This window comes from Mus musculus, chromosome 13 (assembly GCF_000001635.26).
Source record: "Mus musculus strain C57BL/6J chromosome 13, GRCm38.p6 C57BL/6J".
Classification (NCBI taxonomy): Eukaryota; Metazoa; Chordata; class Mammalia; order Rodentia; family Muridae; genus Mus; species Mus musculus.
In genome coordinates, this window is record NC_000079.6 from 19637227 (window position 1) to 19664700 (window position 27474).

The 27474-nt window shown below is 40.2% G+C and overlaps 1 protein-coding gene across 6 annotated transcripts in view; it reads right to left on the minus strand.

Annotated features, from left to right (window-relative positions):
- Positions 1-7851: 7851 nt before the first annotated feature.
- The window catches only part of Nme8 (NME/NM23 family member 8), a 52749-nt gene continuing 33126 nt past the window's right edge, over positions 7852-27474 (minus strand). For 2 of the 6 annotated variants that reach the window (NM_181591.3, XM_011244353.3), the window contains 6 exons: positions 23279-23423; positions 21540-21647; positions 20686-20837; positions 14961-15105; positions 13515-13753; positions 7852-8016 (listed from right to left, as the gene is read on the minus strand). In NM_181591.3, coding sequence (NP_853622.2) covers positions 13528-13753; positions 14961-15105; positions 20686-20837; positions 21540-21647; positions 23279-23423 — 776 coding nt within the window. In that variant the 3' untranslated portion in view covers positions 7852-8016; positions 13515-13527. Of the gene's footprint in view, positions 8017-8963; positions 9202-13514; positions 13754-14960; positions 15106-20312; positions 20542-20685; positions 20838-21539; positions 21648-23278; positions 23424-27474 lie in introns of those variants that run through there. The other 4 variants (XR_001780821.2, NM_001167909.1, XM_017315615.2 and 1 more) reach the window with 4 other exon arrangements.

The window sequence follows — 27474 nt, forward strand, 5'->3', positions numbered from 1 at the left end:
TCAGTCCAGCCTGAGCTGTACAACAAGATCTTATCTTAAAACACCAAAAAATTCTCTTTTCCTCTGCCTCAGTACTATTATTCACTAACTTGTAAGAAACAAGCTGTACCCAAAGGCTACATGATCACTGAGTGACCTCTGTCTCTCCGGGAATCAAGACCTCATCCCTACACAACACCACAGAAGCAGACAGAGGCAGTAAGAAGACAGTGGCAAGCATTTAACAGTCCAGTTAGGACAGGAAGGGACTGAAGTTTCCAAATTTCCAATAAAGACAACCAAAGGAGATTCTGATTCTGATTTAGAAACCTGATGCTGGGTTGGTTTTTTTTTTTTTTTTTTTTTCTTTTTTCTTTTTTCTCAAAGGCCCAGTCAACAGACCTTACCAAATGGAGCAGGTGTGAGCCATGACTCTTGAAACACGTCTGAAATGCTTAACTTGATGCAGATCTATTCAGATAGCTGGAAAGAAGTGAACATTTAAAATCATTTTAAAAGTTATAAAAATTTATGTCCAATTCCAATGGTGAACTGGAAACAGGCAACATGGGTTTTGTCCTTCCTGGGCTGAAGGCAGAAACCTGAGGGCCAGTGACACAGAGGAAGTACAAAAGAGGACATACACGTTATTTATTTATTTATTTATTTATTTATTTATTTATTTATTTATTTATTTATTATTATTGTTGTTATTATTATTATTATTATTATTATTATTATTATTATTTTGGTTTTTCGAGACAGGGTTTCTCTGTATAACCCTGGCTGTCCTAGAACTCACTTTGTAGACCAGGGTGGCCTTGAACTCAGAAATCTGCCTGCCCCTGCCTCCCGAGTACTGGGATTAAAGGAGTGCGTCACCATGCCCAGCTAGGACATACACTTTAAAATAACTAGGTTGGTTTTATTAATTTACAACCATTTACTACATAACACTATTTTAACCAAGGAAAAGTTATCTAGTGGAAGTTCTATAGGATTGTATTGTGTAGTGACCATCCTGGTTCACACAAGTACTCGTAAGAGATTCTCACAATACTTAAATCATCTAATCCCTGGTTTTCCATCTTTGCCAACTGAACTTCCTTCTTCCTAGCAGGGGTCCTTCCAAGGAAGCTCTTGCTAAAAAACATTACCCAAGGAAGCCAGTATAAATATCACAGGGATTCTAAACACAACATGACTCCAAAGACAAGGCCACATTTCCATTCTGCAACAACTATAAGGGGACTTCAGAACGCATGAAGCATGGAAGAATGATTGGTCTTCCCGATTAAAATGTGAGAAAGCTGGAAGCTGCCTGACACTGAGGACCCAAGTAGATGTGAAAGGGGGCCTCAAACATTACCATTCCAAGAAGGAAGAGAAAAATTCTCACAAAGAGCGAGGAGCTAGTAGTTCCAGGACAGATCTGAGTCTTAGGGCAGATGTTTGCAGAGCAGTAAATAGCCCAAGATGATAGTCGCTTTGTGCTAAGAGTTGGCTCCCCAAAAATGAGGCCTAGTACTGCATTGTTACACTGCTCTTCAGTAGATCCTTGTCTCACCCAGCCATAAATGTCAATGCCCTGGATCCACTTTGAAGGCAGGAGGGAGGTGAAAAGGAAAAGTGGGAGTGGGTGCTGGTGCTAGAAAGACCTGGGAAACCAGAAGGACTCTGCAAACAAACAGCAGCCCATGGATTCAAGTTACTGAAAAACTGACAGGCAGGCAAAAGGAAGCCATGCCTGCGCTGTGCCCCTTCAAATCCTTGACCCTGACTAAAACTGAGTTCTACCTTCACCAGGCCCTCTCTGCAGGGATTCCATTCACAACACACAGTGAGACCGAGACACTTCAGCATCTCCCCATGACTCCATCAATTCTGGAGTCACCACTGTTCTTGATGCTGCATGGTCAGTAATGGTCTCTCTTGTGGCCTCTCACAGTACTGCTCTGCATGACCCCTTCAGTTCTGCAGCTCTCACATCACCAAAACTTGTATGTGTCATCAAGTTTGACTGCTGGACAGAGATGCAGTATTGACCCCCCTCTAGACCTCAGCTATGCACTGACTGACCCTGAAGAAATTCTTCCAGAAGATTTCTGCCCAGCGATGCTGGTCTCTTATTAATCACCCTGGGTTTTTCATCCTGAGCTAACCATCACAAACTGAGGTTTCCCTCCAGTGGTACTGGTCTCTTGTTAAAAACTGTTTCTCCAGCATGAGCAGATCAGAAACTGTTGGACCCACTCGAGAAACAGGAGAATGCCCCTCAATGAAGGTCAGCTTAACAGTCCTTCACATGTCAGCAGGGAGAGCAGGCTCATGCCAAAAAGGACTCTCCCACCCAGGAAGAAGGCAGAGGAGGCTTTATAAAACCACAATTAAGTCACACCAGGGTCAGGCCAGGGGACAGAGGCTTCAAAAGTTTCTGTTAACAAAGATTTGAAAAGTTCTAGTGGGCTGAAACAATTTGCTATATGTTGTAAAATAATGGGCATTTCAAAATGGTAGGTAGGCTGCATGAGAGCACTGCTCAGCAGAATGTTACTGGGCTAGGGGCCTGGGATCTGGGGGAAGGAGAGAAGAAAAGGATACAGAGGCAAGAGGGGAATATATTTCTCTTCTCTGGGTTATTCAGTTTAATGTTTTTAAATTTTATTTTTTTACTTATTTACTCACTGCCCCCTTCCCAGTCATCCCTTCCCATAGTCGTTCCCTCTCCCCTTTCCCCTTCTCCTCTGAGTGGGTAGGGGCACACATGGATATCCCTCTAACCCTGACACTTCAAGTCTATGAGATGCTGGGTGCTTCCTCTCCTACTGAGGTCAGACAAGGCAGCCCAGCTAGAAGAACATATCCCATGTACAGGCAGCATCTTTTGTGATAGCCCCCACTTCAGTTGTTCAGAACTCACATGAAGATCAAGCTGAACATCTGCTACCTATGTACAGGGAGGCCTAGGTGCAGCCTGTCTATATTCTTTTGTTGGTGATTCAGACTCTGAGAGCCCCAAGGGTCCAGGTTAGTTGACTCTATTGTTCTTCCTGTGGAGTTCCTATTCCTTTTAGGCCTGCAATCCTTCCTCCTATCCTTCCATAAGAGTCTCCAAGCTCCATCCACTGCTTAGCTGTGGATGTCTCCATCTGTGTGAGTCAGCTGCTGGGTGGAGGCTCTCAAAGGACAACATCAACTTGAATTTTTATGCAACCTACCAGTGGTGACACTGTCCACAGTAGGCTAGTCCTTTCCCCATCAGTCATTAATTAAGACAAGCCCCATAGATTTGGCTACGAGCCAACATGACAGAGTTCCCTTTTCCATTAGGGATCTCCTATTTAGATAACTCTAGCTTACTTAAAGAAACAATCAAGAATAAAATATCCTACAGTAACAGCCCAAGATGAAACAGTCTTTTCCTGTATGTGTTGCATATGAAATCTCTACAGAGTTATTTATATATTCAACTGAGCGTAGCTTGCCATCTGCTGGCAAAATACAGTAATTTTGGGGGAGCACTCATATTTTCAAAGTTCTGGATCAGCTTTCAGATAATTACAGTATACTAATTATTTAATAAGCACCTGATCACAGCCACCTAAACAGAAGCCAAAGCAGAGGCCACTGGTGCCCAATTTGATGGAGTGGAAGTGGCGATGGTGAGGTTTTGACTATGCTTGTCTCCCAGCACAATCCACAGAAAGGCACTAGATGATTTACATTTCTAAAATGTACTTGGGAATCTAGAGAGGTGATTCAGCAGTTAAGAGCATTTGCTGCTTAATACAGAAGAAATGAGTTCTGGAAGACTCACAGTGACCTGTCACGCTAGCTTCAGGGCATCTGATACCCTCTGGGAACTCACCAGGGCCTCCCTGGGAACCCATGTACATTTACATCCACACTAATAAAAATAAATATTTTATTTATTTATTTATTTTCCAGGCAAGGTTTCTCTCTGTAGTCCTGGCTGTCCTGCAGGTTACTTTATAGATCAAACAGTCTTGAATACAGAGAACCACCTGTCTGTACTTTGCAAGTGCTAGGATTAAAGGCACATGCTACCATGCCACACTTAAAAGAATCTTTTAAAATGTAAGTGATGCCTTTGGATGCAAATGTATATGACATTGAATTTTAGTTCAGGGTAATCGATATTGGCTTAATTTCATCCTTCTACATGTGAATATCCAGTTCCCAGGGCCATTTGTTGAAGATGCTTTCTTCAGTATGCATTTTTTGGCATTTTTATCAACTATCATGTAGCTGTAGTGATGTGGACTCACATTTCAGTTAAATTGATCCGTATGTCTGGATTCCAGTTCTCTTCATCGTCTTGCTTAACGAGAAATTCTGTATCTTTAAACAGATTGATTAAAGTGTTGTGCTTACAAGTTCATATTTCAAATCCTGTTCCAAAAATTTATTAACTTGTTCCATTATAAATGTTTGTGGATTATTTATCTGTTGACTCTGTATCTTATGAGTGTGAAACATTCCCTGTCAACTATATGTCTGATAGAGGGTATCTTTAATGTACAAAGAAATTACAAGGACTCAGGAAAGCAAACAACTCAATTAAAAGACAAGCTATATTTAGCCACACACGGTAGTGCACACCTTTAATCTCAGCACTTGGGAGGCTGAGGCAGGCAGATTTCTGAGTTCAAGGCTAGCCTAGTCTACAGATTGAGTTCTAGGATAGCTACACAGAGAAACTATGTCTTAGAAAAAGAATGAAAAACAAGACAAAACAAACAAGCAAACAAAGCTATAGATCAGAATATAGAGTATTCACAAGAAAAAAAAAAAAGAAGTGGCTATAAAATATTTTTAAATGTGCTCAGAATTCTTAGCTATTAGGGAAGTGCAAACTAAAACTAATTTTAGATTTCATCTCATCCTAGTCAGAGTAGCTAAGATTTAAAAAGAAATGTTAGCAAGGATTTGGAGAAAGGGGAACGTTCACTGTTGGTGGGATTCCAAACTGGTATAGTCATTCTGGAAATCAGTACGGAGATTCTCACAAAGTCAAAAGTCAATCGACATATCACCTGCCAACACTGGCGGGTTCTTCTTTCTTGTCGGTTCTTCTTGAGGCAGAGGAGGGGGAAGAGTGTAGGCAGAGGGTAAGACTTTGTCTCATGAGATATTTAGGGTTGCTCTATAATAACAAAAAGTTTACTTAGCTAAGTCTAAGCTACTATGCTACTGTAGCTGACCTGCCTGCCCTGCTTCTCTGAGGCCAGAAGCTTCTTCTCTGGCACTTAACACCTCATCCTAAAACAGCAGGAAATAAAGTAAAGGATTAATTGCTAGAGTCTTTTCCCTTTTGTCCAGATGCCTCTTGCTTGTTGGGCTAGGGGATGTTTGGAGCAATAAATTTCTATTGAACCAGGAGAAGAATAACACTCACAGAAGGAAAAACTTTTACATAAGCAAATATGCATAAACTTACAAGTTCATACACAGATTCACGCATGTGCATTTATACATTTCCATTCATACTGATTGAGCTCAGCTTGCATGCATTCTCACAATTACATATGCATACATTCTCACAATTAGATACTCACACACACACACATCCATACTAACATATGCATATGGATCAAAAGACCAAGCACCGGTGCAGAAAGAACTCATTCTGGATTTAAAAAAAAATGAGCTCAATTTTTTATTGTACAAAGAAAAAGCTTCTACCCTATTAATGCTAAATGAATTAAACCCAAGTTTTTAAAGAAACAATCTTTGTTCCCTTTAATAAGACGAAGTCTGCTTTGTTATTAAGAAAGGACCTGTTCTGTCCCATGGTAAGGAGAAGTCTGCCTGTTCCTTCTCCTCTCTGCAGCTTCTTCTTTTTTCCTCTTTCCCTATGCATTCTGCACATTGCTTTCTTAGTTTCTAACGTTACCTATAGTTTCTAAGTTATTCTAGTCTGCATTCTCCTCCAATCTTACTCTATTCTCCTGCTCTGATGTCACAATAAAGCTCTTATTCTTGGCGCCATTTCTCCCAATGCTGTGGCTATACTTCTAAGTTCTTCTTGAGTTCAGTTCTGTCTAAAAAGTGTTCTGTCTAAAATATTCTCCTCAGCTCGGTTCCTCTCTCAGCTCAGTTCTTCTTTCTCTGCTCAGTTCTTCTCTGCTCAGTTCTGACTCTTATCTTTGTGCTCAGCACTTAAACCATTTTTCAGAATACGTAATTACAGGTTAAAAAGTTCATCACAAGTTCACACATAAAATAAAATAAAATCTTAAATTGAATTAGAAGTTTACAACAGAGAATGTTTATATGAATATTCATTAGGAGTAACTATCTGGCTAGCATCCATCACCTGTCACAGCTCCATAGGTTTATAGAAGGTAGAAAATCATAACTAAGTTATTAGTGAAGTTTTGTATAGATAAACCAAGTCAATATTTTATCTTCTGTCCTAGCACCTATGATAAATTGTTAGTTCCCTCTTATGACCTTTGGTTAATTGCTTTACAATCTCTTGGAATGTGCTCTGAGTAGGAGCGAGTCTGGTTATTATCTAAGAGTAATTAACTGGTGACACATGGGAAACTGACAGAGTTCTCATTGCAGTTTTTGACTATCAGAAAAGGACCTAATAACAGTCCCACTATAAAAGAGCTTAATAATCACTGATATGATTTTAGGAATTCTTACAGAATCATTATGAAGACTTAAGAAGTCATCTATTTTTCTATATAGCATCACTAAAGGACAATACATCTTTGTAGATCTGCAGAGATCTGCTCAAAATGGGCAGGCTAATATCTAGTGATTGTTATATATGCTTAATAACAACAAGAAAAGCATATTAATAGCAGGAATCTTTCATGAAATGCATTCTCTTAGGCCTTGTGTATAAGAGTAAATCTGTCGCAAATTTATCTGAAGTAGACCATCTGAGGAAGATTACCTGGTAGTTATTAGCTTGTCCTATTATGGCTCCTGACAATCACCCAGCTATACAAATTCTTGACATATGCCCAAAGGACTCAGCATCCTATTTTACAGACACTTGCTTAGTCATGTTCACATAATTAAGAACGACTCATAAGTATCACCCAAAAGTGTCAAGCAGTGTTGCAGCACTACAGGTTTCAAGTGTGCAATCTATTACTAAGATCTGATGGAACAAGTAGGAGACCTTCCTTGCACATTTGTCAGGCATGACAAACTCTTAAGTGGATTGAGGAGGTGACATCTAGTGGTTGGGAATTGCACATGAACCTGGCTATATACTTGGGAGTTCTTGACTACAAGAAAGTGTGCTGCAGTGTCACCTGAGAGAGAAAAGATAAAATCAATGAAAACTCCCACTCTGTTCCTTTCTCTGCAGAGAGGTTCAGCATTACATTGCAGGGGGCTAGAATCATTGCGCCATCCCATAGTGAGAGTACAAAGTTAACAAGTCTCTGGAACCGGGGAGATGGTTCAGGAGTTGAGAACACTTGTTCTTGCAGATGACCTGGGTTTGGATCCCAGCACCCACACACAAACACTTAAAACTCCAGTTCCAGGGGACCCAACACCCAGCCAGCCCCAGACATGTACATGGTGTACATGCAAGGCAAAATGGTTACACACATAAAATAAACAAACCTTTTAAGATCTGAAAAATAATCAGTGTTTCTATCTATATTCCAAATTCTTGGACTTTCTGGATGGAAACTTTAGCATCAAATACATGACCAACTTGTGTCCAGTCTAACACATTTTTTCTCAAGTCTACAAGCTGCATCTACTCTGACTTCTTCCTAGCTCATGTTTCTCCTCACCTTCTGTTGTATTGTGCAGTGCACCTTTCTAGAATTTCATCTTATGTCACTGATGAAAAATAAACACCCGACTCTGTTTGGGGGTCACAGTTTTTATTGTTACCATGCATAGCCAGGCAAGTTTTCATCTCCATGTGTGTTTTCCTTGGAGTCATTTTTCTTCTTACTGTTTATAGAAAGTTGTGTCTCGTGGTTTTACGTTGATGAAAACTTCTTCATTACCTCCTTGAGCTTCTGTGAACTGAACAAAATGCACTTTATAAGTTAAACAGCAATGACAGAATTTTAGAACAGTTTGTTTTTGTTATAAGATTATAGGTCTTTTGGGACTCTTCATTTTGGTTTTCTCCCTCCCTGCTCCATCTCCACTATTCTCCCACCCTCTCCCAATTTAAACATTTCCAATCCCAGTATTACCCTCTCTGCTTGCATATTACCTATGATCTGATCTCCCATCTCTTTTAAAGCATCTCTTTCCAGTGGCTCTTTTCAACTTCTGTCATCTACAAAAACTCTAAATCTACCACAAAAAATTAGTGTTATAAAGCTGAAATTCACATATAGGAGAGAACATGCATTTGTTTTTCTCTGTCAAAATTGCCTCACTCAGTTCATCTTTTCCAGTTTTATCCATTTGTCTGAAACATTCATATTTGCTTACACCTAAGTAAAATTTTTATTGTATATACAGTATCCTTTCTCCAGTTGATGGACATCTAAGCTGATTCCATTTTCTAGCTCCTATGCATAAAGCATCAATAAACATGGGTGAGCAAGTGTCTTGGCAGTAGGATACACAGTCCTTTGGTATCTATTCGGGACTGGAATAATTGCATCTTATAGTAGTTTTACTTCTATCTTTAAAGAAATCACACTGTCCCACAGTGGATGGACCAGTTTGCATTCCCCACATCCTTGGCAGCAATTGTTAATATTTACTTTATTGATAATGTTTCAGACTGGGATGAAATGAAATTTCAAAGTAGTTTTGATCTTAAAATCCTTGAGTGTTTTAAAAAAAAAACAATTAGTCAATCGTATTTATTCTTTTGAGAGTTGTGTGTTCAAATCTGTAGCTCATTTTTATTAAGTACTTTTTTAATTGGTGTTTTGGTTTTTGAGTTTTTCGTATGCTCGAGATAGTAATTCTGTCAGATACACAATTACTAACAGTTTCCTCTTATTTACCTCTCCACTGTGGTATTCTCTGTTGTGCTAAAAGCTGTTTTATTTCATGAGGTACCATGTGCCAGTTGTTGTCTTATTTCAGGAGCATCAAGAGTCCTACAGAGAAGGTCCTTAAATCTGCCTGTACTCTAATGTGCTCTATGCCTTTTCTGCTGGATGTTTCAGTTCTAGGCCTTTGATGCACTTGTGGAGTTGGCTTTTTGTTCAAGATGAGAGACAATAATCAAGTTTCATTCACCTGCATGTTGACATACAATTTACCAAACATCATTTGTTGAAAAAGACCTTATTCCTCCAAGTGTGTATTTTTGTCAAAAAAAAAAAAAAAAGACTGCTGTGATCACTTGGTCTTAGATCTGAATCTGCCATTCAAGATATATTATATATATATATATATATTATATATATATATATATATATATATATATATATATACACACACACACACACACACACACACATATATACCATATTGTATTTGTTTTTGCCATGGGATGTAGGCATTTGTAATTAGGTTGTTGGTTGTATCTTTTGGTGTAGTTGCATCCTGCTGGACCTGAGGTGGTATGGTGACTCATTAGTTGAGACAAAATCCCTACTCCTTCACTCTATAGATGACTTTGGTTAATAATTTCATTCTAATAATGGTGGTTTTTTTGAGTTTATGAACATAGGATAACTTTCCACTTAGCTATATACTTTTTTATTTGATTTGGTGAAAGTTTACTTAGTATCAGTTTGCCAGTATTCCCTAAATGGCAGCTTCATCAACAGCAGCACAATATCTACATATTACTCCACAGCTAAAGATTACTTTTGTACTTAAACTCAAATGTGTAGTCAAGATATTTAGACTTACTTTTACTTCTGTTGGTACTTCCTGCTTAAACTAAGTGTGCAGATCAGCCACTGGTAAAAATTTACTTGGATCTCTTTTATGAGCATATACACTGTTCTGGGTAACTGCAAATGTTTTTAAATTCCCTAATATACACTAGCACTTTTGCATGTTCTAATTTCTTAAAGATTCTTTCTGTTGCTGGACGTGGTGTCGCATGTCTTTAATCCCAGCACTCGGGAGGCAGAGGCAGGTGGATTTCTGAGTTCGAGACCAGCCTGGTCTACAAAGTGAGTTCCAGGACAGCCAGGGCTACACAGAGAAACCCTGTCTCAAAAAACCAAAAAACCAAAAACAAAAACAAAAAACAAAACAAACAAACAAAAAGGATTCTTTCTGTTAACCCTTTCCTGACGTCAGTTAGTTTATTATATGTATTTTAGCTCTAGACAATTGTGGATTTCTTAGTTATTAATCAATATTTCCATGCAATACTCTCACTTTCCAGTTGACTGGTTTTCAGATTAGGTAAAAAATATATATGCAGTTCTTATGCAGACACCATGTAGTAATGTGAAAACAAACAGAATAATTTGTAAAATCTGCCCTTCTCTAGACCCAGAGACTTGGGTCTGACCTTGGTAGTGCAGCCACAAGCCTTCCAGACCACCTTGTGATGCCCTTACATTGAATCATTATTTTTCAGGATCCTACAAATCTTTACTGTCAAGATCCCTGAAAAATCTCTTTCTGACAGTTTCTGGTTATGTTCTTCTTAGGTCCCATGAGGAGGACAGACACATGTTCACCATTTTGTTGATATCACCATACAGGAATCTTCTCAAACTCCCTTGCTCCCATAACATGACTTATCATCAACTCTGGATATCATCTACCCGATGTGACCACCATAGAATGTGTAGTGCTTTCTAAACTACTTCTCTCTTTTGAATCTTCTGTCTGCTTCCTTACTCTGTAAGTTAGCTGAAACCAGAAAAGTATCTTTCCTCAGCTCTTTGCTAGGAGAGTAGTCGATTACCAAATCCCACAGGTGCAATGCAGCCCCCTAGGAATCATCTTACCATCCACTGATCCTAACCTCAGTGTTCTCACATTACCTTCCACTGATCCTAACCTCAATGTTCTCACATTAGTTTTTACTTCTGGATTATTTCACATTGATGACTGCCAAAAGATCTGCCTGAATAACTTGTGTCTCATTTCTCCCCTGTTTACTTCCTGTAAGCATCTGCTGATAGCTCAATAGCCCTATGACACAGGGTACATTCTACCTCCTGTTCTTACAGTCATAAAACCAGCCAGCGTAAGGAATTGTGCACACAGAACTCTGCAGCACACAGCAAGAACTGAAAAAAAAATCTTAAATTTATGAAAGAGACTCATAATACTACCCTAAAGCAATAATTACATAGCACAGACGGCATAGAAATACAGCATGCAACAGATATTTACATGCAAGCATCAAGAGTTTGAATGTTTATGTATGTATGTATGTATGTATGTATGTATGTGTATATATAAATATATGTGTGACTTAGAAACTTAAAACTGAATTCTCTTTCTTGCCTCTATCTGTTCTTTGGAATTCTAGCCCATATTTCCAGATATATTTTAATACTTAACTTGCCTAGCTCCTACCCATGAAACACTGAATTATACACTAAATGGCACCCTCCAAATCAGCAGTAATGCTGCCCCTGGTACAAATCAGGACAATACAGATGTTGGGAGAGAGACTCTCACCCAACAGAAGCTACACACAGAATGTGGGTCTGCTGAGATACCCCCACTCCCACCACTCACTCACTTATCATCCCAATGGATTTGCATTTGTCTACAAGTAGCTCAAGCCATATACAATGTTCACATTTCTAAAATATGAACATCCATGGGGCATGAAATCATGCCTTGATTTGTAGAACTACTTTTATATATAATAGTTTCGTTCAGTGTTTTAATGGCCAAATAGAACATGGAACAGTGTGTTGGACAGTTTTTTCAACATGATACAGGACAATGTCGTCTGAAAGGACGGAACCTCAATTAAGAAATGCTTTCATAACATGGGGCTGTAGGCAAGCCTATAAGGTATTTTCTTCATTAGCAATTGATAGGGGAGGACCCAATCATTCTATTGGAGGTGGTGCCATCTCTGAGCTGATGATGGTCTGGGTTTGATAAGAAAGCAAGTTGAGAAAGCCATGTGGAGCAACCCAGTAAACGGCACCCTTCCATGGCCTCTGCATCAGATCCTGCTCCCAGGTCCTTGCCCTGTTTGAGTTCCTGTTTTGACATCCTTCTGTATGGACTAAGATCTGGAAGTGAAAATCTAATAAGCCCTTTCCTCCCCCAGGTTGCTTTGGCCATGGTGTTTCATTATGGCAATAGTATCCCTAAGACACAGCATTCTCTTCTATCCCTGAGAGACTTTGTTGAAAGGTTAACAGAGTTTTCTCACTTTCTTAGGAGACTGTACTTCATCTTGGCCTGGCATATGGCAACATCATTCCACACATAGGTTTGTTATTGAAAAGTCCAGCCAGAGGCATACAGCAGATATATATTTTTTTAAAGATTTATTTATTTATTTATTTATTTATTTATTTATTTATTTATTTATTTATTTAATGTATGTGAGTACAGATGTCTTCAGACACACCAGAAGAGGGCATTAGATCCCATCACAGATGGTTGTGACTCACCATGTGCTTGCTGGGAATTAAACGCAGGACTTCTAGAAGAACAGTCAGAACTCTTAACCACTGACCCATTTCTCCAGCCCCAATACAGCAAACATATAAAGTCTACTTTTAAACATAAGGTGGGAAAGCAGGTTTGATAGAACATGTCACTTGTTTCCCATGTCATATCTCACATACTATAGAATGCCACTGCTATATCCTTAGTCTTATCACGGCACGCCAGTCATTGATGTGGTTCATAGACCTCAGGGATGAATGAACATGTCTAAGAACTGATTAACAAAAAGGTAGCTGTGCCTGGTACTAGATAACTGTTCAGTGCTAGCTTAGTGTTGGTTGTTGAGGAGAATCTACAACCACTAATTTACTAAATCAGCATAATTCCTAATAACAGTCTAAAAACATTTGTCTTTAAAAAATAACTGTAGTCTTAACCACTCATCAAGGAAAGTTCCTTTTGTGACAGAGAGGGGCCACTACAGAAAACCACAACAAATCAAAACCCAGAGTTGTGAGGACTGCTCCCAATACATCTACAAGACACTCTTAAACTTAAGACCCAGGAAACATTGTGAAAAAGGGAGCAGAGAATCAGGGAGTTTGCTATGAGATTCTTTCTCACATCAATTGGCTGTTCAGTGCCCAGTGATCAGCCAATAAATTAAATATATAAATATAAATATAAATATAAATATAAATATAAATATAAATATAAATATAAATATAAATATAAATATAAATATAAATATAAATATAAATATAAATAAGCAGGTTATATTTAGGACTATATGTATATATATATATATGCATGCAATAACAATTAGTAGAAAAAGAGACCATGAATTTGAAGGAGAGTGGGGGTGGGTATATGGGAGTATTTAGAGGAAGGAAAGAGACATATAAAATGTTGTAATTATATTATAATCTCAAAATTAAAATTAAGAAGGAAAACAAAATTTGTTAAAGTGGCATATATTTTATAGTACTTACTCTAGTATTTGTGCTAGTTCTCAGGATTACCCTCTGTGAACACATTACTAATGATTTCTGATGCTTCAGAAAAGTTAGACGCCCCATGGACAGCATTTCTCAAAATGTCTAGTCCATATTTGGCTCGGAGGGATTCTGGGGAGAGCAGTTTTGCTTCTTCTGGGTCTACTGGGCCAACCATTCGCCTCCATTCTGCAACAGCATTCCACTTGGTCAAAACCATGACTAGCGACATGCCCCTACAAATAGCAATTCTTTTAGAAGGAAGGTTGTTTCAAGGGCATGAGTTACACACATTGCTAAAGACAGAATGCTTCTGGTGCATACGGGGTGATTTTCCCAAATCAATATGGTCATGCGCTGTCTTTGCTTTCTCCTTTTTTTTCACAAGTTTGTGTTATTTGAGTGTTGTACTTTGACCCTTGAGAATTATGCAAATGGATTCATACTTTTACTCCCCTGGGGACTACACAAACGTTGTCATAGACGCAGACTTTTGGTTCATGTTCACCCTTCAGTCTCTAGTCCAGTGGTTCTCAACCTTGCTAATTCTGTGTCCCTTTAATACAGTTCCTCTTGGGGTGACCCTCTACCATAAAATCATTTTGTTGCTACTGTTGTTAATTGTAATTCTGCTACTATTATAAATAACATTGTAAATATCTGATAGGCAAAGTAGCTGAAACCACTACAAACCCAAAGGGGTCATGAACCATGGGTTCAAAACCACTGCCTAGTCCTTTAGAGAGTGCCTCCACTGCAGAAAGCATTTTTGCCCAGACTACCTTCATTCCCAAGATAAGATGAGTCCCAATAACTTTATTCAGTAATGAATAAAGTTCATTACTTTATTCAGTAATGAATAACAGTTGGCTGTTATAAGTTATAAAGATGTCTTACCTCAGCTCACTGCATTATCACTTGGATGACCACTAGTTGGTTAGAAGATACTTCAGTTTCCTGACCACTTTCTCTTGACCTGATTACATCTTTTTCCTTTCCCCCAAACAGTCCTCTAAATAAAAAGCCTGAAACATGAACTCTCAGTGTAACATACAGCAAATCTATCTACAACAGATTCACCTGGAGCTCTGCTTTTTTAGTGTTCATAGCACAAATTCCTGGTTCTTTCACTTCCTGTGACTAGGTCCTACGAAATTCTCTCCATTTTGCAAATAAGGAGATTTTAGCATAGTTCTGTATTGGATAATCATGAACTTTAATTCTGACAGCTGCTACATGTAGTGTAAAGAACTAAAAAAATCCAAAGAGGAAGGGAAAGGGGAAGAAATTGTAAAATAATAATAATAAACTTTAAATGTTAACAAGGCATCTTTTCATGAGTCAGATTAGATATAAAGTTGTTCAAAATAATTTGTTTCCCACAGTTTCTATAATGTACAATTACCACTCTATAGTACAAACAACTACAGTTCAGAAACTTACAAAGATAAGACTTCCAATACATTTTTATAAAAATCTTTTCCTGTTATTTTGAAATAAATTTTGTTTGCATGCTCTGGAGTCAGGTGCATTTCCTTCATCAGGGTCAGCTCAAATCCTGCCTCTTTAATGGTCTTCAGGATCTCCACTAAGAAAACAAACATTAGGTACCATTGTAGATCATTAATTTCATGTTCATGCTACATTCTAGGATATAAAAATACCAGAGGAACATAATAGTTCAACTTTCATCTTGTGGTTTATATATAGAAAAATGTGACAATTAAAAGTTCACAGCCATAAGACCTTTAGGATATTAGCATGGATGTCCCATTTTGATCAACCAAGAGGGTATGTAAAATGAGATCTGTCAGCATGCTAAGCATGAAGACGTAGTCTTATCTTTACGCCCCAGTTGCCTACAAATGTCATATGTGGTCAGTGCTAGTGGGAGAGCCAAGGCAAACATTCTTGCCTGAAGCATAGAGGTACTGTTGAGTGGCATCAATACAGGCAATCCTGTAAGACTCTAAACAACAGCCTGAATGATAAAGTCTGCATTCTCCAGACCAAGGGGGAACCAACTGAAAGATGTTACAGGATATATGAACATATTTCTAGTTAGGGTATAGCTCATCTCTTACTTCTCTTCTTTATTCCCAAACAATGAAGGTAAAGTTAGTTTGTAGAAGTAAGCGCCCATGTTTGAAAGTGATGTCTAGTTGAGTGGCAGCCAAAGTGGTGAATCAATGAAAGATTTGACAGAATAGGATATGCCCAATTCTCACCAGAAGAGAAAGGAAAGCTCCTTAAGGGAAAGCCAGACAGTACAGGAAGAGGAAAGTATAGTGGAGGAATACAGTAGAGTTCATGGAGAGCGTTGCAGAAGAGCTGAGAGGGAGGCTAGAGCATCACAGAGAGGAAGAAAGAGATAGTTTTGCCAGGACAGTTTTACAGAAACAGATTGAAGACAGAACAAGCTAGACACAAGTAAAAACAGAATGAGCAAGAGAGTGAGAAGAAGCCAGAAGATTAGAAAAGATTGCTAGATTTAGTTTGAGGTCAAGTAGAGCAATTCAGAGGCTGAGAGAAAAGTCAGATTGAATAAGTCAACTGAGAGGAGTTTGAGCCAGAACAGCAGCTAGAACATGAGCTTATTGAGCAGTAAGTCTCAGATGCTGAAAACATCTAGGCCTAGATTAGGTTGTACAGTGGACTAAGTCTAGGTTAGCAGAGAGACAGTAAGCTTCCCAGAAACCATTACAACAGAGAATAAAAGTTACCTGCTGGAAGTGGGTGCGGCTGCAGGCCCCGTGAAACCCACTTGTTTACTGCCTTGCCCGAGCATGCGCAGTGAGGCTGCATGCGTGGGCTGCCTGCCAGGCTGGACTGTTCCTCATGATCCGGACCTGTCAGCATATCTGTGAACGACCTGAGCTCGTGCCTGGAGTATGTGTGAATTCTGACTGGATGAGGTGGGGTGGAGCTAGAAGGGGGTGAGTCGGTATGAGTAGTGAAGGGAGTAGTTTTAGCCCTTGCCGTGAGGTGAGTAGAAGTAGTAGAAGAGAAGCTGTTGTAATAGGAGTTGTTTTAGCCCTTGCCATGAGTAGAAGTAGAGTAAAAGAAGCTGTTGTAATAGGAGTAGTTTAGCCCTCGCCCTAAGAAGAAGCTGCTGGGGAACTGGGGAAGAGAGCTGTAAAAGAAAAAGCCCGAAGTAAAGTTGCCGTGTGAACCCGACTTGGTGTCCGAGTCATTCTTGTCGCCGCCGCAGGCCGGAGACTGCAGAGACCCGGGACAGTTACCCTTACAGAAAGACTTGGAGGTTTCTGGCAAAGGAAAAAGGAGGGGGGACATAAATGATGTAGAGGAATTGGGAAATGGGGAAGAAAAAGAAAAAGAAATGATTTTTTCATATCAAATAAAAGTCATTCAGAGGTGCTGGGCTTTGAGGAAAGGTGAGTGAGACCTAACCTACAGAGAACCTGAAGAAGGCTGGGCCTTTCATACGAGGAAGGATAACCTGGATATATCTCCATGGGGTCCTCTAATAACAAATGTGAACAGAGTACAAAGCATACATCAGAAATGATCCAATCCTATTAATTTATTATGAGAAAATTATATTATAAAGAATAATGTGTATAGTACCTAGACCACAAGCCAAGAAACAATTCTCTTTGGAAAGTCAGGAATTATTTATTTATTTATTTATTTATTTATTTATTTATTTATTTATTTATTCACCATACATCCCAATTGCAGACCCCATCCCTCCTTAGAAATGGTGGCCTTTGTGTTAGGCATGATCAGAACAAAGTGGTGTCACAAAGCTAATAAGGAGGATATCATAGTTGCTGCTACTACTGCTGTGACAAAACACCATGATTGTAAACAACTTGGGGAGAATAGGAGTCATTTCATCTTATCCTTTGACATCACAGTTCATCTTGGAAGGAAGTTGGGGCAGAAATTCAAGAGATAGAAAATGAAGCAGAAGCTATAAAGACGTGCTTCTTAGTGGCCCTATGGCTTGCTCAGTCGAGTTTTGTATGCAACTTAGGACCATCTGCCTAGGAGTGGCATTTCCTATGGTTGGCTAGGCCCTTCCACACCAACCATCAACTGTCAATAAAGAAAATGCCTTACAGATTTGCTTACAGTCAAACCCAGTGGGGGTATTTTTCTCGATTAAGGTTCACTCTTCTTGAATGAATCTAGCTTGTGTCAAGCCGAGAAGATACAACTCAGCACAATTATCCACTTGCCAAGTGGACCCATAAATTCAATGCTAACCTTTCTGTCCCTCTCTCTCCTGCAAATTCAAACACCCTACCTTTTAAAACTCCAAGTCTTCAAAAACTCAGTCTTTAAAAAAAAATCCTAAGTCTCAATCATCGAGCCTCTCTAAAAATATCCATTCTGTCTAAAACTTTTAAGTTTCTGTAAAATCCAAAGTCTTTAAAAGTTTAAAGTCGACTGTGAGCTCCTGTTGAAATAAAGAAATGAGGTAAACACTTTCTTACTCCACGAGGGAAGAAGAATCAGGTCACAGTCACAATCGAAGCAAAGCAAAACAAAGTTAAACAGTGGGGAAATCTCGGTGCTTGATATCTAAAACCCGTTCACAATCCTCTGGGATCCACAGACATATTCCTTTAGATTTGCTGTTTGCAGCCCCAGAGCAGTCTGTCTCATAGGCTCAGGCCCACCCACTCCACACACGATACTGTCCTTAGTGGTTGTTCCACAGTACTGACATCTCTGGAACTGCTGCAACTGGGATGCACCTTTACCAATAATTTTTTCCTGTGGCCTTTCAGGGACTCTGATCTTGCAACATGGTGCCAAGCCTCAAATTCTCTCCATTACCCCTTCTATCTTCAGTCTTGTACAGCAACTGAAGCTGCACTTTTGCCAGAGGACTCTCACTGTGCCAAGCTCTTCTTCATGCCTTCAGAATCACTGGCACCAAGGAGACTCTTATTCGTTATCTTAGTCAGGGTTTTACTGCTGTGAACAGACACCATGACCAAGGTAAGTCTTATAAAGGACAACATTGATTGGGGTTGTCTTGCAGGTTCAGAGGTACAGTCCATTATCATCAAGGTGGGAGAATGACAGCATCTAGGCAGGCATGGTGCAGGCAGAGCTGAGAGTTCTACATCTCCATCTGAAGGCTGTTAGTGGACGACTGTCTTCCAGGCAGCTAGGACTAGGGTATTAAAATCCATGCCTGCAGTGACACACCTACTGCAACAAGGCCACACCTCCAAATAGTGCCATTCCCTGGGCCAAACACATTCAAACCATGACACTTTACCAAGTTCAGCTACCAACAAAGTATAGCCTTGGCCAACTCTGGACCATGGCTTCTATGTGCTGACCCTAAGGAAACACCTCCCAGAAGATTTCTCCTCAGTAATGCTGGTCTTCCTAATCACTGCTAATTTACTTGCACCAACTAACTAGCATCTATTGTTGCAATAAAGCCAAGGTTTTACCTTAGTGGGGCCGCGTTCTTGTTATAACATCTGATTTTTTAGCTATAGCTAACCATACATCACGGAGTATTAACACAAAATATCATACAAATAGCTACAGTAGGGTTGTTGCTTCTTTCTGAAACTTCGCATTATTCAACATTCTTATTTGCCAAGATACGAGTGAACAGGCCATTAAACTCTGAGCCCCTGATGGTTTCTTCAGCCCCAAGTTCAAAGGTCTGTCTACAATCCTCCCCAAGTCATGGTCAGTTTTGTCAAGTCAATAGTCTACTCTCTGGTACCAATTTCTGTTCTAGTTGGGGTTTATTTTGCTGTTATAAAATCACAATGATTGGAAATAGCTAGGAAATGAAAATGTTTATTTGATCATATGCTTCACATCACAGTCAATCATTGAAGGAAGTTAGGGCAGGAACTCACGAGGCCTGAGCTGAAGAAGAATGCCTAGAAGAACACTATTCAGTCAGTTGCTAATCCTGCCAAGGCTTGGCACCACCCACAGTGAGCTAGTCCCATGTTCCTCAATAATTAATCAATAAAATGGCTCTTTGTGCTAGAGCTGCCTTTTCTGACTTAGTTCCAGACCACCTTTCCTAGTTAGGTCCCAGAGCCCTCTTTCAGTCAAGGCTGCCTTTTATGGAAAAGTCACTTCTTCCCTTTGGCACCTGTGGTGGTTTTAATAGGTTTGGCTCCCATAGATTCATATATTTCAATGATTTGCCGTAGAGAGTGGCACTATTAGGAGATGTGGCCTTGTTGGAGGAAGTGTGTCACTGTAGGGGTGGGCTTTGAGGTCTCTTTCTATGCTCAGGCTCTGGTCTGTGTGGAATCTAGTCTCCTCCTAGCTGACCACAGAAGACAGTCTCATGGATGCCTGACTTTGGATTATAGCGTAGAACTCTCAGGTCCTTTCCCATGTCTGCCTACATGTTGCCATGCTTCCTGCTATGATGATGATGAACTAAACCTCTGAAACTGTAAGCCAGCCCCAAGTAAATGTTTGCCTTTGTAAGTGTTGCTTTGGTCATGGTGTTTCTTTGAAGGAAATAAAACCCCAAATAAGACAGCACCCCTCACCAAAGCCCTCTGCCATCTGCAAACTAACAATCCCAGTTCTAAACCATAGTCTTTGAACCCTTTTTATATGTGGACCTCCTTTGCCTGTTAGACCCATGGCTTGGGAGCCATCTTCCCTGGTCCAGTTAAACAGTCCATCAACCAGCTTCACCTGGCCTAGCTCGAGTCTCAGTTCTCCTGTAATGACCCAATCTTGACTATCATATTAGACACAGAAGCAAAGAAAAAAATCCACATGCCTAGGTTAAATCACAAAAATAACATAATTGTTAAAACAGTACATTTCCCATCAAACTCACTAGTCCTACAGGAGAACCCAGAACACAGAATTTAGAACAATCATAAGCTTTATCAAATATCTTAGTGAATCTAAAGAAGATATGGAAAAAAATACATGCCAATGAATTCCACGTAGATAAAAATAAGTGCTTGAGTAATGTGTCCAACACGTTACTACACAACCAAGTGAGCGAATGGAGAGAAGTCAGGATTTAAAGACTGAGCTTAAAAAAAGAGAAACATAAAGTAAAGATGAAATTGAAAAAAAATGAATTACCAATTAGGAAATTCAGGGGGGAACATCTCTCTGTAAAGGGAATCAAACAGAAGACAAAATGTTAGGACTTGAAAATAATGTAGATGCTTACTTCTTTCTTTGTGTGTCACATGAGGCTTGATCAATGCAAGTGTGCTCTGGGGAGGGAAGAAATGCGCTATTTCCTTCTCAGCTGCTGCTTTTGAACTGCTCCCGTAGAACTGGTTGGTAGGAAAATTCCCTGAAGCAAACTGTACACATAAACTTGGAAAAGGAAAGAGCTAAATTAAAAATTGAATGCAAAATAACAATCCAATGCAATATATCACTATTTAAGTTATCAAGAAAAAATATCAAGCAACAGCATCTATTCCTGATTGAAGTACTATACAAAAGGAAGTAATTAGCAGCTGACTGGATATACTATGCCCTTTCGGAGAGGTAGCAGATATTAGGAAGAAATGAGGTGGACAATTAAATCCCATTGTTAGTGAATATGACCAAGGGAGAACAATAAAGAACAGGGACCCCAGGAGTGAAAATTCCTGGCCAGCTATGTGACCTCACTTGGTAAGATTAAAGTACTCTGTACAGTGATGTTAATGTTGATCTTGATTTTTCTCATCCACATTTCAAAATTCCTATGATCAATTAAAGATGTTGCAGCTATGATCACAACTTTCTCTGGGTAATTTTTATTTAATTGTGGTTATGGTGGATATTTCTCCCAATAAGTAAAGTTGAGAGGGCCCAATCAAGCATCCCATATTTTCTTGCAAAGCTATGGCCATCTTCAAGCTGCCATTAGACCAGTCCTCCACAATAAATAGTCAGTTACTCCACCAGGAATAGGTGCTTTCCCAAGAAGCCATCTCAAACTGAAATTGTATTTTCTATATCTTAGAATTCAAAATAAATTAAACTGAATTCATGGAAAAGAATGGAAAGCCATAATGTAAGTGATACCTCTGTGGATGAGATGCATAAGCTTCCTCAATCGTTTTTGGCCCAATTAATGTTTTCCAATATTCCACACCATTTTCCCTCCGTAGAGCAAGGACATAAGAGTGATTACTGTTAGAAAAAAACAAAAACAGTCCTACTTAGAAGGGAGAACAAAATAATCACAGGAGATGAGATAGAGGGTGCAAGGGAATTGGGAGAGAGAGGGGGGAGAAATGGGGGAGGAGGAGAATAAGGTATGGGAGGAGACGGGGGAGATGTACAGAGGGTCAGGAAATTGAACAGAGATGTATAGCAATGAGGGATGGGAAACTAGGGGAAGCCACCAGAAAGTCCCAAATGCCAGGAAGGCAAGAGGCTCAACAGGGATCCAACAGGGATCACATTAGCTGAAATACCCAAAAAAGAGAAGAGAGAGCCGGTAGAGACCATATCCAGAGGTTGGGCATGGCCCCTGATTGAGGCATGGGGCCACCCATCTCCAAAATTTTAACCCAGAATTGTTCCTGTCTAAAGGAAATATAGAGAGAAAGAGTGAAACAGAGACTGAAGGAAAGGCCATCCGGAGACTTCCCCACCTGGAGATCCATCCCATATGCAGACAATATTGCCAATACCAAGAAGTGCTTGCTGACAGGAGCCTGATATGGCTGTCTCCTGAGAGGCTCTGCCAGAGACTGACCAATACAGATGTTGATGTTCATAGCCAACCATCAGACTGAGCACAGGGACCCCAAGGGAAGAGTTATGGGAAGGACCCTTGAGAGCTCCCAGGGACTAAGCCACCAACCAAAGAGTACACACGGAGTGATTCATAGCTCCACATTTAGCAGAGGATGGCTTTACCTAGCATCAATGGGAGGAGAGGCCCTTGGTCCTGTGAAGGCTTAATGCCTCAGTGTAGGGGAATGCCAGGGGGATGAGGTGGGAGTGGGTGGGGGCACACCCTCATATAAGCAGGGGAGGGAGATGGGATGGGGGTTTGTGGAGGGGAAACTGGGAACGGGAATGACATTTGAAATATAAATAAATAAAATAACTAATAAAAGAAAAAAGAAAAAAAAACAATGAAAGAATGTTAGAAGCTAATGACATATCAAGAACACAAGTATGTGTTGTTAAATTGACACAGCATATCAAATGATCTATAAGAAGTCCAATAATGCTATATGTCCACATCTACTCAGGAGCATAATAAGATGAGCTGAGAAGTAAGATGGGAGGAAAGGGTGGGACCTCAGTTCCTTAGAGTGATTATGTCCAGGCTGCCATACTCTGATTGGTTTATGTCACTTTGCTGTATTTTTGCCTCAGCTGCATCTGGCTTACTCCTCTAGATATCAGGCAACTTTCTAGGGTCTCATTTCTTTTTCAGGACATGTCATATGGAATGATTATTAAAGCCCTCCAAAGAGTAATCAGACTGCCCAAAGGGTCAGACAGTTCTCTGCTTGGACTTGGTGATACTGCTCACTCAGGAATGTTGCATCCTTTTTTACTGTAAACCAGTATGTGTCTATGTACAGGGAACCTGTTATTCATTCTAACAATATTTCAGAAAGGGAGAGGAACAGATATTTGAGCAGAGTATGAGGAAAGTCACAAGATTGACAAAGACATAGACCAAGAGCTTGTTTATAGAATTTATAAGTATTCCAACCTAATTTTTAAAAAATCTTAAGAAAAGATGGAAATGAGCAGACAATTACCACAACTCTTTCTAACATGGAGCACTGATTTACCTGGTCATGTGCCCTATAAGATTATCAAAATACTCTTCGTTTTCATGGATCTTGCACACTGTTCTTGCTTCTTCCTCTGATAATACGATTTGCCTCTGCATCAGTATGGTGAACCCTTCATTGTGAATAACGTTCAACACGTCATCTAAATATAAACAGTTATGACAAAGTAAGTTCCAAACTTGCAGATTTCCAGCTATGAACACAATCTGTGGCACAGTGTTGTATCTTATGTGTTTCACTCTCCTGTGGATGGGAAAATTCACACCAACAACTTCTTAGATGAATGGCACTTCTTAATATATCAATTATAATGTTGCCTCAATTTTTCTGACCACATAGTAATTACTCACAAACTCTTAAACAGGAAATAATTTCTCTTGCTGCACATACACTATATCTTTGCAGGTATATGATAGCTTGATTGGAAATGACACCCATAGGCTCATATATTTAAATGCTTGCTTCCAAGTTGGTGAAATTGTTTGTGAAGGATTAGGAGATGTGGCCATGGTGAAGGAGGTGTGTCATGAAGGTGGGTTTTGAAGTTTCAGAAGCCCATGCCATTGCTAGTTAGCTCTCCCTCTAACCTTTGGATCAGATGAAAGCTCTCAACTATTTCTCTGGCAGCATGTGTGCCTGTCTGCTGTCTTGCTTCTTGCCATGATGACCATGGACTCACCCTCTGAAACACTAAGCAAGCACTCAATTAAATACTTGCTTTTATGAGTTACCTTGGTTATTGTGTCCACAGCAAAATAAATACATACATACATCAATACATACATACATAAAACTAAGATAATTATTTAACCAATTCATGTATAAATATTTATAAATAGCAGGCTATTATTTCACTTGCTTATTTAGAAAGAAATGTTGAGTGAATATTCATAAGCATTTCTCCATTTCCTTCTCACTAGCCTGCTTCTCTCAGAAGATAAAGTGCCTTCCCTTCTTCCTGAGTATGTAAATGAACCCAGCTGTGGTATATGACTAATAAAAAATATGCTGAGATGTTTCTGAAAGAGCTTCCTAGGGAAATCTTCCTGCTCTACACTGGCTTTCTGCTTTTAAAAACAGTTAAGAACACGATGCTGGAGTCTGTAGACATCACTGGATAAGTCAAAAATACAAATCTTAACTCAGAGCCCAGTCAATGTTATGCATGGTTGGTAATTTTTTCCACCCCTCTGATTCAGAGTGTATAAACTAAGGGAAGCACACACAACAACAATCAACTACCACTCTTCTGGCACATGCAGTTTCATTAGCTGCAACAGCGAATGGATTCCCCTCAGGTTTGTTCACAAGTCAGTATAAGAAGCTATGACTGCCAATTGCCTGAGATGAAGGTGATATTTATTAGAAGACTGTAAAGTCATTGCTAAGCAAACCAAGCTGCAAATATGCAGGATAGCCAACAGGCTTTATTCTCATCTAACAATTGTTTGTTGCATTCTAGGTTAGTAGATTTATTACCTGTCCATTGTGGAAGAGATAATATATCAGATGTATTTGCTTTGACTTGATTAGAGCCTTATGCTTAATGTCAGTAAGAAAAACAAATACAGAAGTTACTATCTTTCTTACATAGAAACTAAAAATAGGAGAGAGAAGCTAGTAACAAACCAAACATGTAAAAGATCCTAAATAGATGTATCTGCACTAAAATAGCGACAACCTCAAAAAAACCTCATATTTGCTGAGGGCATGCTTTGGAGCAAATCATTTGACTCTGCCTAAAAATATAAGTTAATAAGAAATATAAAAGCATATGTTGCCTTCTGCCTGGTCCTTGCTGGTAGGGCAGACTCCTAGTTGATCTGTTACCATGAAGACTCCATATCCCAATACACCCAAGAGGACCTGCTGCACTCAGAGCAGTTGGTAAGAAACCCCCTCCATCCCAAGTCCTGGAGCTGCTGCAGGGAGCCTAGTGGACTTGGGATCCATTACCCACCAAAACCCTCACCCTCTTGAATACCACTCCCATTCCTTCTATCCCTTCCGCCTGGTCCTTGCTGCTGGGACAGACTCCTAGTTGGTCTGCCCCCATGAGGGCTTCATATCCCAAACCATCCTAGAGGATCTGCTGTACTCAGAGCAGTTGAGAAGTTCAAACCCTCTGCACTCAGAGCAGTTGAGGATCCACTGTTCTCAAAGCAGTTGAGAATCAGCTGCATTCAGCACAGCTGGACAACAGCTTGACTGTTCAACTGAAGACCCAACAGTCTGAAGGCTTCCCGGGAAATCTACTGCAGCCAGGGCAACAGATCAGTACTTTGCCCCTATGAGGAGCCCCCAGTTGGAAATCCCCACCAGTGGTCTAATACAGCCAGGGCCACAAGCCTACCAGGAGACCTGAAGCAACCCAGGGACAAAAGAAGCAGACTCCATACAGTCACCCAGATCAGCAAACATCAGGGATGTCCAGATGGCAAAAAGCCCATAAACAACAGAAGCCAAAATACATGGACATCGTCAGAACCCAGTTCTCCCACCACAGCCAGCCCTGAATACACCAACACACCTAAAAATCAGGAATCTGTCCTAAAAATCCTATCTCACGAAGATAATAGAGTCCTTTAAGGAAGACATGCATAACTCAGTGAAAAAATACAGGAAAACACATGAAGGAATTAATAAAGTGATCCAAGACCTAAAAGTGGGAGTAGAAACAATAAAGAAAACAGAAATGGAGGCAAACCTGAAAATGGAAAACCTAAGAAAGAGGTCAGGAGTTATAGATGTAAGTATTGGCAACAGAATACAGGAGATAGAAGAGAGAATCTCAGGTATAGAAGATATGATTGTTGAGATTGACACAACTGTCAAAGAAAATTCAAAACATAAAACTCCTAACCTAAAACATCCAGAAAATTCAGGACACAATGAAAAGACCGAATCTAAGAATAAACGGGATAGAGGAGAATGAAGATTCCCAGCTTAAAGAACCTGAAAATGTCTTCAACAAAATCATAGAAGAAAACTTCCAGAGCCTAAAGAAAGAGATGGACATAAAAGTACAAGAAGAGGATAGAACACCAAATAAATGGGACCAGAAAAGAAAATCTTCTTTTCACATAATTATCAAAACATTAAATGCAAAGAGCAAAGAAAGAATATTAAAAGCTGCAAGTGGCTGGGCAGAGGTGACACATGCCTTTAATACCAGCACTTGGGAGGCAGAGGCAGGCTGATTTCGGAGTTCGAGGACATCCTGGTCTACAGAGTGAGTTCCAGGACAGCCAGGGCTACACAGAGAAACCCTGTTAAAAAAAAAAAAAAAAAAAAAAGCACCAAACAAACAAAAGCTGCAAGGGAACAAGGCCAAGAAACATACAGATGTAGACCTATTAGAATTACACCAGACAATCGGGACTGTTGCTCAGTGGTAGAACAAGTACTTAGCACTCTCTCAAGGCCCTGGGTTTGATCCTTAGTGCCTCCCTCTGCCCCCCCAAAGAAAAAGAAAACCGAAGCAACAAAGAAATAATAAGCCGAGACAACAAGCCACCTTCGGGGCCAGAGGACAGGTGTCCACCCGGCCCGGGAGGCTTCTGCCTCAGGTTCCCCGGGAGCCACCTTTGTACCGGGACTCCGCAGGCGGGCAGTCTGCAGGTGAGGGTGTGGACTACAGAGGTTGGCAGCTTCTGGGACAGGCGAGAGCCACAGAGCTTCTGAGGCGGTGCCATTTTCGGCTCCAGACAACAAGCCACCTTCCTGGCCAGAGGACAGGTGTCTGCCCGGTCCGGGAGACTTCTGCCTCAGGTTCCGCGGGAGCCATCTCAGTTCCGGGACTCAGTGGCGGGCAGTCTGCACAGGTGAGAGTGTGGACTACAGAGGCTAGCAGCTTCTGGGACAGGCGAGAGCCACAGAGCTTCTGGGTCAGCGCCGTTTTCAGGCTACACACATCCGGCCACCTTCCTGGCCAGAGGACAGGTGTCCACCCAGCCTGGGAGGCCTTTGCCTCAGGATCTGCGGAAGCCATCTTGGTTTCAGGACTCCGAAGAAAGTAGTCTACACAGGTGAGAGTGTGGACTACTGAAACAACGGCTTCTGTGACAGGCCAAAGCAACACAGCTTCTGGGAAATATCCTGTTTTAGGCCTTCATCTTCGGACAGGAGGAGGTCCAAACGCAAGATAACTGTGCACCTTCCCTGAAAGAGGAGAGCTTGCCTGCAGAGACTGC